At 44.3% G+C, this 10,314-nt stretch overlaps 1 protein-coding gene across 3 annotated transcripts; it reads right to left on the bottom strand.

Annotated features, from left to right (window-relative positions):
• Positions 1-481: 481 nt before the first annotated feature.
• Positions 482-7,882, bottom strand: LOC115197081 (calcitonin gene-related peptide). 3 transcript variants are annotated; one of them, XM_029758264.1, is made up of 4 exons: positions 6,664-6,749; positions 5,774-5,917; positions 3,536-3,721; positions 482-1,137 (listed from the first exon to the last, which is right to left on the bottom strand). In XM_029758264.1, the coding sequence occupies exons 1-3, from the start codon at positions 6,747-6,749 to the stop codon at positions 3,562-3,564; spliced, it is 390 nt and encodes a 129-aa protein (XP_029614124.1). In that variant the 3' UTR covers positions 482-1,137; positions 3,536-3,561. The 3 variants fall into 3 exon arrangements, with proteins under 3 accessions (XP_029614124.1, XP_029614125.1, XP_029614123.1); XM_029758263.1 differs by lacking the exons at positions 482-1,137; positions 3,536-3,721 and adding exons at positions 4,701-4,890; positions 7,795-7,882 and having other exon boundaries at positions 6,664-6,755; XM_029758265.1 differs by lacking the exons at positions 482-1,137; positions 3,536-3,721 and adding an exon at positions 4,278-4,890 and having other exon boundaries at positions 6,664-6,751.
• Positions 7,883-10,314: the final 2,432 nt, after the last annotated feature.

Genomic DNA, 10,314 nt, shown 5'->3' with positions numbered 1-10,314 from the left:
GACTGGGACAAAGCATGCTTGAATTCTCCAATTGAGGTGGAATAGTCTAGTTTTACAATAGGAAAATGTTTCTTTGACAATATTGGTTTCCATTTTTGGGGATTTACTATGAAAGGTTTGTCTTTTGTATGGAAATGGATGTGTCACAGGACCTTTCTGTGTCACAGGACCTTTCTGTGTCACAGGACCTTTCTGTGTCACAGGACCATTGGCACAAGTTGTGTACAGTATGTTTAAAACAGTGTGAACGGTTTGGACTGAACTAGTTTGGACAGATTTCTGTGCTGTAGAATTACCAACGTGTGTCACACAGTGAGACCAATGCATTCACGAGTTCAGGAGAGTTCAGGAGAAAATCGGCATGGTCTGAAAGCTACTCATCGCATGTACAGTAAAGGTGAAAGAAAATCAACAACACAACAGTTCTCTCTTCACCTAAATACTTAATTAAACCTTGAAGAACAACACAAGTACCCCAAACCCGAATGTATCTAAAATACATTTTAATCTTGCTGAAATTCACAATTGTTACAATATTAATCTCTTGAATATTTTTTTCGGTGACATTCTCTTCGTGGTCTTCTTATAATCTTGATACATACTATACAGTCATGTGATGTAAAGTGTTTTACATCAAGGCACAAGACACAGCCGTTGTGAAGGAGCCTAGGGAAGGCTGATCTTTAATGTCGATCCCTGCAGGGCACAGCACAGCAAACAGGTGCCGGTGGGGACAGGGAGGGATGAGTGACGGGCAGAATGGTTCACATGGTACAAATGTGCTCTATAGACAGAATAAATAATAATAAATAAGCACTGGTGCTTTTTTCCAATTCATTTTAAATGAATTTCATGTATAAAAAAAAAGGAATCTGGACATTTTCTTTGGGATTTGGGGATTCTGCTGTCAATGTACATAATGGAGGTTGCTGTCATTCTCCCCCTTTTTTCTCTGGTTTGCCAAAAGCTAAATTAAAGTTTCATAACATTATGGTATTGAGAGGAGGAGTCCTAATATCTGAAGGGGTTTATTTCTGTAGATGTGGATGAAGTGGCCAGTGTGTTTTTTCTCTTTGTTTGTTTTGTTGTTTTCCCCCAGATATGTTCTGATGTCATCGCGTTAAGAAGGATCAACCTCTGAAAGGGAAGAGAGAGAGGAAGAGAGAGAGAGGAAGAGAGAGAGGAAGAGAGAGAGAGGAAGAGAGAGAGGGAAGAAGAGAGAGAGGAAGAGAGAGGAGGAAGAGAGAGAGGAAGAGAGAGAGAGGAAGAGAGAGATGAGGAAGAGAGAGAGGAGGAAAGAGAGAGAGAGGAGGAGAGAGAGAGGAAGAGAGATAGGAAGGAAGAGGAAAGAAAGAGAGGAAGGATAGAGAGGAAGAGAGATAGAGGAAGCAGAGAGGAAGAGAGAAGAGAAGAGAGGAGAGAGAGGAAGAGAGGATAGAGAGAGAGAGGAAAGAGGAGAGGAAGAGAGAGAGAGGAAGAGATAGAGAGGGGAAGAAGAGAGAAGGAAGAGAGAGAGGAAAGAGAGAGAGGAAGAGAGAGAGGAAGAGAAGAGAGGAAGAGAGAGAGGAAGAGAGAGAGAGGAAGAGAGAGAGGAGGAAGAGAGAGAGAGGAAGAGAGAGGGGGATAGAGGGAAGAGAGAGAGAGGGAAGAGAGAGATGGAAGAGAGAGAAGGAAGAGAGAAGGAAGAGAGAGGGAAGAGAGAGGGAGAAGAGAGAGGGAGAAGAGAGGGGAAGAGAGAGGGAAGAGAGAGAGGAAGAGAGAGAGGAAAGAGAGGAGGAAGAGAGAGAGGAAGAGAGGAGAAGGAAGAGAGAGAGGAAGGGAGGGGAGAGAGAGAGGGAGAGAGAGAGGAAGAGGAGAGGAGAGGAAGGAGAGAGAGGAAGAGAGAGAGGATAGATGAGAGAGAGAGGAAGAGAGAGAGGAGTCGAGTAGAGGCGGAGAGAGAGAGAGAGGAGAGGAATGAGAGAGAGAGAAAGAGACGAGAGGAAGAAGAGAGGAGAGTAGGAAAGAGAGGAGAGAGGAAGGAGAGAGAGGAAGGAGAGAGATGAGTAAGAGAGGATGGGAGAGGGAGAAGAGAGGAAGAAGAGAGAGGAAAGAGAGAGAGGAAGAGAGAGAGAGGAAGAGAGGAAGCGGAAGGATAGAGAGGAGAGAGTAAGAGAGAGAGATGAAGAGAGAGAGAAGAGGAGGAGAGAGGAAGAGTGTGAGGGAGAGGAGAGAGAGTCGAAGAGAGGAAAATAGCGAGAGAGGAAAGGAGGGATGAGGAGACGAGAGAGGGAAGAGAGAGGAGAGAGTGACGATAGAGAGAGGGAGAGAGAATAGAGGAAAGAGAGAGAGAGAAGAGAGAGAGGAAGAGAGAGAGGGAAGAGAGAGAGGAAGAGAGAGGAGAGAGGAGGGGGGAGGAGAGAAGATAGAGGAGAGAGAGGAAGGCAGAGAGAAGGAAAGAGCGAGAGGAAGAGAGAGAGAGAGGAAGAAGAGAGAGAAGAGAGAGAGAGGAAGAGAGAAGAGAGAGAGAGGGGCAGAGAGAGAGAGGAATAGAGAGAGAGGAAGAGAGAGAAGGGAAGAGAGAGAGGGAGATAGAGAGAGGAAGAGGAAGAGGAAGAGAGAGAGAGGAAGAGAGAGAGCAAAGAGGAAGAGAGAGAGAGGAAGAGAGAGAGGGAAGAGGAAGAGAGAGAGGGGAGAGAGAGGAAGAGAGAGAGAGGAAAGAGAGAGAGAGGAAGAGAGGAGAGGAAGAGAGAAGAGGAGCGAGCAGAGAGGAAGAGAGAGAGGAGGAGAAGATAGAACAGAAGAGAAGAGAGAGGAAGAGAGAGAGAGGAGAGAGAGGAATATAGAGTACAGATAGGAGAGAGGAAGAGGAAGAGAGAGAGAGGGAAGAGAGAGAGGAAGAGAGAGAGGAAGAAGAGAGAGGAAGAGAGAGAGAAGAGAGAGGAAGAGAGAGAGGAAGAGAGGAGAGGACGAGAGAGAGAGGAAGAGAGAGAGAGGAAGAGAGAGAGAAGAGAGAGAGGAAGAGAGAGAGAGAGAAGAGAGAGAGAGGAAGAGAGAGAGAGGAAGAGAGAGAGGAAGAGAGAGAGAGGAAGAGAGAGAGGAAGAGAGAGAGGAAGAGAGAGAGGAAGAGAGAGAGAGGAAGAGAGAGAGGAAGAGAGAGAGAGGAAGAGAGAGAGGAGAGAGAGAGGAAGAGAGAGAGGAAGAGAGAGAGAGGAAGAGAGAGAGAGGAAGAGAGAGAGAGGAAGAGAGAGAGAGGAAGAGAGAGAGGAAGAGAGAACGGACAAGTCAACAACTTAGAGCCCAGCGCCTTCTGTCTGTCACAAAACGTACATCTCTGAACAAAAAATAAAACCAAGCAATTATTTTTCATTAAACACAGGAAATCAATTCTCAATGTAAAATCTTAATTCAAAAAATGGTATCTTAATTTAGTCAAGTAAACTATTTGCCTATGGTGATGTGAGGCATTTAACTAATTAAAAAGCTACAGAATTGAAATAAGAGACAGCTGAAAGAACAGAGACAGAAAGGGACAAAGACGAGGAGGAGTATTCACCGTATCCCTGAAGGTTGTTGGAATGTTCACATCTGGGTGTTTCTCCTCCGCCGGCCGAAAGCCTTGGAGCCCACATTGGTGGGGACAAAGTTACTGTTGCCCATGCCCCCCGACCGGCTCAGGAAGTCTGCCAGGCGGTGAGTCACGCAGGTGGCCGTGTTGCAGGCTCGCTTCTGTGCTGTAACGCTGCTTCGGAAATGGAGACGGGGTTAACAGTACCTCATACACATACATTACACAGACGCACAGAAGCATTTGTGTTCGCACTCATGCCAGACACGTACAAATGTACACATACTCAAGCACACGCACAAACTGTCCGCACAAACACACACACACTATCAAAACACACACACTATTTCCTTATCTAATCAAGCAATACTGTTCTATTTTGTACACAACATCTGCTTTACGACACCTCCATGAAATGAACATGTCATTGTCATTAACAGGAGTAGAACAATTACAACTAAACACATAAAAGTAGACCGTGGATTAATATAGTCTCTGAAAATGTTAGATCATTAGAATGGTTCAGTCGATCATAGTTCTTACCTTGAGACTTGGTGAAGGTTCTAGAGATAGATCAAGGGTATTGGAAATGCTATAATAACTATGATTTACTCTATCCTGCAATTAAAAAAATATTGAATGCCGTTGTTGGAAGAGCCAAAGCTAGGTCCATAAAACAAATTGTTTAATTACTAATATTCTATTTCTTAAGAAAAAAAAGGTAAAAGCCTTCCTGGTAGAAAAATAGGTTTATTGAACAATAAACATGGTGACGGCACGAAGAAACTATTTATTATGGTTGAATGTTACTTAGGTTATCTCTTAGGAATTTGGGTTATAAGGAATTTGAAATGCAATCAAATTATACGAATATACACACTGAAAAAAAAATCGATATATTTTGATTCATTCTTTTGAATAATTGTAATTTACAAGAGTTGATTGTCTGAACAGATACAACGTGTCATTCTTTGCCGAAAACGGAAAAGGAATTGTCAAAAGAAGAATAGAAAAATTAAGAAGTGGGGGTTGCAATGGGAGATTCGCTCTTAGGTCAATCGAGCAGGAAAAATCCACATGCACTGAGACTTGTCAAACAAAAACCAGGAGGACGTTATAATGAAAAGAGAGGGAATGGGAGGAGGGCGGAGGGTTAGATGCTGTCAAATGTCTTCCCGTAGCTTGCATAGCGTTCGCTCTCGGGCGCGCTGCGTTTCTTGCCAGGCGTGCCCGCGCCCACGTCCGTGCGGGGAAACGTTTGTAATTTGTGCAGGTCCTGGGACAGTTTGCCCAGCACGCAGGTGCTGAGGTTAGAGCAGCGCTTGGTAATGGGTCTTTCCATGCTGTCAAGAGGGGAGAGATAAACATGCAGAAAACAGGCTCATAGTAGCAGGACACATGCAGAATTCTCTGTCTCTCTCCCGCACTCACACTCTTCTCTGTCGCTCTCTCTGTCGCTCTCTCACTCATGTTAGTACTGTATCACCCCCTTTCCTTCATGCATTTTCCCTACAAAACGCATTGTCAGACATGCTGTCATAGGCAAGAAATGAACATTTCCAAAACATCATGCTTCCCTTCCAATCACTTGAAGAACTTGAACATATCAAACCCCATGCTCCAACTCCATTGACGTCGTCATACCCCACCCTCATATCAACCCAAACAGAACAGAACGGGTATAGCTTCCCGCTGTCATGCGACTCTTTCCGCCTCCACTGAGAGCATGCAGTTATCCATCAAGGTTAAGCATTCCCCGCTAATATAACATCTTCAGCAGGCAAACAGGCTGTTAACATTCGTCCATTCAAATAAATGAAGAAATCAAACTCATCCATGCGGGAGGGTTACGATAGAGATATTGTTGGGGGGGATTAGGTAGGATATCCCTCCTTAAAATGGGGAGAACCAATTTGTCTGAGCACATACCTCTCTGTATGGCTTAAATTAAACTCCAGCAGGACACACTGCTAAGGTAGCTAAAAGACATATCTCCAGACAGGTAACACAATTGTGGTTACAATTGTTACGAGTTCATTCTTAGTTTAAAACGTTTTGTCAATGGACCGTTGACGCACTACCACTCCATACGGAAGTAGCTCTTACCGTCAATACTGACCATCACGTTTAATTCATCATCAATCCCTTAATTGGTAGCCCTGAGCTAGGAGGCAAACTCGGGTATTGTTAAGAATGAAGAAAGGAAGAAGGAGCAGTTGTCTGTACCTGTTGCCTTCGTTGCCTTCGTTCTCTTGCTGCTCCAGCTCTTCGGCTGTCATCTGCACAAACTCCTTGACTATGGCGTTGAGTAACCTTCTTGCCTCGTAGTCCGTAAGGGTGACTCGGTCTGTCATGGACTCTATGCCCGGTCTAGAGGAGGAAGGATGAGGGTGGGTGAAGCACAGGGATCCGCATACAAACAAAAGTTATCAACCGCAGTAAAAAAAGAAAAGAAATAACATGCACGGAGCGTCACTAAGTCTAAAAGGTATGACGTGGGACTGGAAGGGACCCTAGCCAACATTGAAAACAGCCATCTGCTAAGGGTCCTCCTGCTAAAAAAGGCCGACTAGTGACCAAATTCAGATTTATGACTAAATCAATAGCTTCATGAGAACGGGGAGTGGCTTGGATGTTTTTATATATCAAATGTGTCTCTTCTAAATTAAATTACTTTTTTTTTTATTGTAGTTTTTTTTTTTATTACAGCACTTTTACACTTAACTGGAGTGCACTTCTGTGATATTGGATTAAGGAACATATGAATTTATGTACTTGTAACAGTAGACTAAATTACAAAAAAAATCAGTAGTCTAAATTCCCAGAAAAAAATATATGTATTATATTCCTTTTATCACAGAAAAATTATAAATTTCCCCCAAAATGTCACTGAAAATGTTCATTATTAAATAATAAATGTATATTTGGTAGTACTTCCAATCCATGTTCTCATGTCATATTAAACAAGTGTGTGTGTGTGTGTGTGTGTGTGTGTGTGTGTGTGTGTGTGTGTGTGTGTGTGTGTGTGTGTGTGTGTGTGTGTGTGTGTGTGTGTGTGTGCGTTGAGTGTAATTTCTTAATTTCCGTCTGTCTGTCAGCAAGTCTGTCTGTCTCACCTGGAGGGGGCTGCTTGTGAGCTGTACATCTGGCAAATGACCAGGGCATAAGCAACAAGGAAAGCAGAAATCTTCAACATAACCATGGTTCCCTACAGCAAAGAGACAGTCCCATGAGCTCCACAGACTTGATACAATTACATTAACATCTACATTTAACAGAGAAGCAGGTCGCCATCACAATAGCGATCAGCGTACATTTACCAGAATGAGATTAAGCATTGTACGGCTAATGTAACACAAATTGTTTTTAAAGGATTAATTGTGAAGTGAGCTACTACATATATGGCTCTTTCTAACTCTGTATTGAGATGGCAGACTCCGCTCTACCATGCTAGCTCAGCTCAGTACCACTGATCTCTCAAGCTTCACATCCATCCTTCTATCGCTCCATGCAAACAGCCAAAAGGAAACGGATCCACGTGATAGTCCTGCACTCTTCTCCATGGAGCGAACTATCCCTCCATCTCGCCTTCCCCAGTACAGGACAGGACATTCTCTGAGTTGAGCTTTGGCGTGTCCAGGCATGAATGGGGTCCAAGCATGTTGCTCGGTGCGAAATGAGGGGACGTAGCATAAGCTAGCCGATGTGAGGGGAGAGTGGCTCCATCCAGCGTGCCAACTCCCGGGGGGGGGGGGGGGGGGGGGACACACACACCAGTGCATTAGTGTAATGAGCTTCTACCACTCTCTCACACACAGGCGTTCCATCTCTCCTCTCAGAGAGCCTCCAGCCTCCATTCATCCAGCCCTCTCTCTCGCTCTATTTCTAGCTTGCTCGCTGTTTCTTTCTGTTTTTTTCTCTCTCTAACTCACTATTTGGTCTTTCACTCGCTCTTACTCACATTTTCTTTATATATTTCTCGCTCTCTCCATCTTTCTTTCCCTCTTTTCTGTTCTGCCTCCACCACAGAGCAGACCGGACCCTCACTGAGGGAGAGTTGTGACCCCTACGGCCACACTTCAATCCCATTAACGTCACCATCACATCACACTGCACCAAAACTCAGGTCAACACTTCTCCATATCTGACGAGTTACAATGGAGCACTAAGACACAACCCATTAAGTCAACCTTCCATCTAAATACAGTCCGTCCACCATGTGAATCTGGTTTAAAGAATCCACTTACCTTTTGTGTTAATCAACGGGCAAAAAAAATATATAGCTTTATATGAAACGCCTAAGTTGACTTCTCTCAACTTGAAGACCAACTCTTGGTTGTGTTGCATGCAGTGCCGATGCACAAGCCTATATATCCACCACTTGGATATGTGCATTGACTGTGTCGGTGTTTAATTATCGCCTGTCGGCCAATCCCGTCGATGAGACGCACCCGCGAGCCAATGGGACGATGCCCCTTACTTCTGGCACACTAATAAGGGATATGGCTTTGCAATGACGTCATTCTTTTGTCACTAAGTGCTCCATTCACAAAATCCACTGTCATTTGGACCATTTGATATCCACATTTGCATTGAGGTCATTCATTAAACCGGAGCTAATCTAATGAATGGCCACAGAAACCCTCCCCAGCAATAAATATTTTATAGGATTCCAAAGATGTTACATGCATGCTATTTTTCAAATGCCAAATCGATAAACCCACAGCAAAGTACTTGAAGGCAGGGCCATCTACTGGGAACGACGGTATACTGCAGTCCCATCCACTCTTGGGTTGGTGCTACTCGCCAGTCAATTCCACCGTCTCAGGCTGAAACTCAAATTGTTCTACTCTATTAAGTTCACAATGATATGAGCAGCTGAACAAAAGAGGATTTATTACCATCATGAATACAATCACCGCAACGACTTCAACTCCTCAGAATGATAGGATTTTATGTCATATGATCCAAGATTTTAGATTTGAATCATCCGATAACGGTTTTAATGTCATCTCAGTTGAGTTTATGAGTACGAGTCTTTCTAAATTATCCACAGTAACACTTTAAATTAAGGTACCCTTATGAAGGGTTTATAGAGGGTTCATAACTGCTTTATTAATGTAACATGTTATACTCATGCCAAAAGATAACAGTGGTATGAATTATGATAACATGGCTAATGCTTTATAATGATTATCTCTGCCCCAGTCCTTCTTGAATGTGGATAAATCCCTGATTATCCCTCTACAGTGGATACATGAAGTGGACAACAGGGAATCAATGCAGAATCAGTGATGACAACGAGAGTTGTTTTTCAAAAGCAATTACAAAACTGTTCGTCAGTTGGCATCATCTAATTCCCCTTCCTTTTCATTAGTGGGCAAAGCATCGTAAAGTGTGTATGCGTACGTGCTCGCGTGCGTGCGTGCATATGCGCGTGTGTGTGTACACTGAGTATAGAAAACATTAAGAACACCTGCTCTTTCCATGACATAGACTGACCAGGTAAATCCAGGTGAAATCTATGAATCCTTATTGATGTCACTTGTTAAATCCACTTCAATCAGTGTAGATGAAAGGTAGGAGACAGGCTAACCAATAACAGTCTAAGCCCTGTCTAAACCACTCCATCTACACTGAGTGTACAAAACATTAGGAACCATGGCAGACTGGCCAGGTGAATTCAGGTGAAAGCTATGATGCCTTATTGATGTCACTTGTTAAATCCACTTCAATCAGTGTTGATGAAGGGGAGGAGACAGGTTAAAGAAGGATTTTAAGGCTTGAGACCATTGAGACATGGATTGTGTGTGTGTGCCATTCAGAGGGTGAATGGGCAAGACAAAATATTGAAGTGCCTTTGAACGGGGTATGGTAGTAGGTGCCAGGCGCACCAGTTTGTGTCAAGAACTACAATGCTGCTGGGGTTCACGCTCAACCGTTTCCTGTGTGTATCAAGAATGGTCCACCACCAAAAGGACATCTAGCCAACTTTACACAACTGTGGGAAGCATTGGAGTCAACATGGGCCAGCATCCCTGTGGAACACTTTTGACACCTTGTAGAGTCCATGTCCCGACAAATTGAGGCTGTTCTGAGGTCAAAAAGGGGGAGTGGGGTGCAACTACATATTAGGAAGGCGTTCCTAATGTTTGGTATACTCAGTGTGTTTGTGTGTGTGTGTGTGTGTGTGTGTGTGTGTGTGTGTGTGTGTGTGTGTGTGTGTGTGTGTGTGTGTGTGTGTGTGTGTGTGTGTGTGTGTGTGTGTGTGTGTGTGTGTGTGTGTGTGTGTGTGTGTGTGTGTGTGTGTGTGTGTGTGTGTGTGTGTGTGTGTGTGTGTGTGTGAGAGAGAGAGAGAGATAGTGAGCGTGTGTGTAAGAGGAGGAGAGTGGGGGGGCCTTTCCCTGCATGCGTCGCAGAGGAACCCCATTAGACAGGATGAACCTTTTAGTGCTATTGAAGAGTGAGCCGGGCGGATGTCACAGGCACTAAATCACTGCAAAATGGACCGTCCAGGGGTCCCAGCCCCTCCTGCTGATGGAAGGGAGAGGGTGTGTGTGTGTGTGTGTGTGTGTGCATGCGTGCGAGAGAATGAGTATTCCTGCATCTATGTCAGTGTGCAGCACGAGCAGCCATGGGAATCATGAGTCCACAATGTTCTCTCTTGAAAAACAACCTCTTGAGTTTGGAGTTGATACAGTAACCTTTCATGACTGGCCTCTTCCAGCTTGGTTCAGCTCACCCATCCTAGTGGAACTTACAACAGA

Source organism: Salmo trutta, chromosome 7, assembly GCF_901001165.1.
Source record: "Salmo trutta chromosome 7, fSalTru1.1, whole genome shotgun sequence".
NCBI classification, from domain to species: Eukaryota; Metazoa; Chordata; class Actinopteri; order Salmoniformes; family Salmonidae; genus Salmo; species Salmo trutta.
The sequence above is the reverse complement of the archived record's forward strand: the minus strand, read 5'-3'. Positions and strand labels throughout refer to the sequence as shown.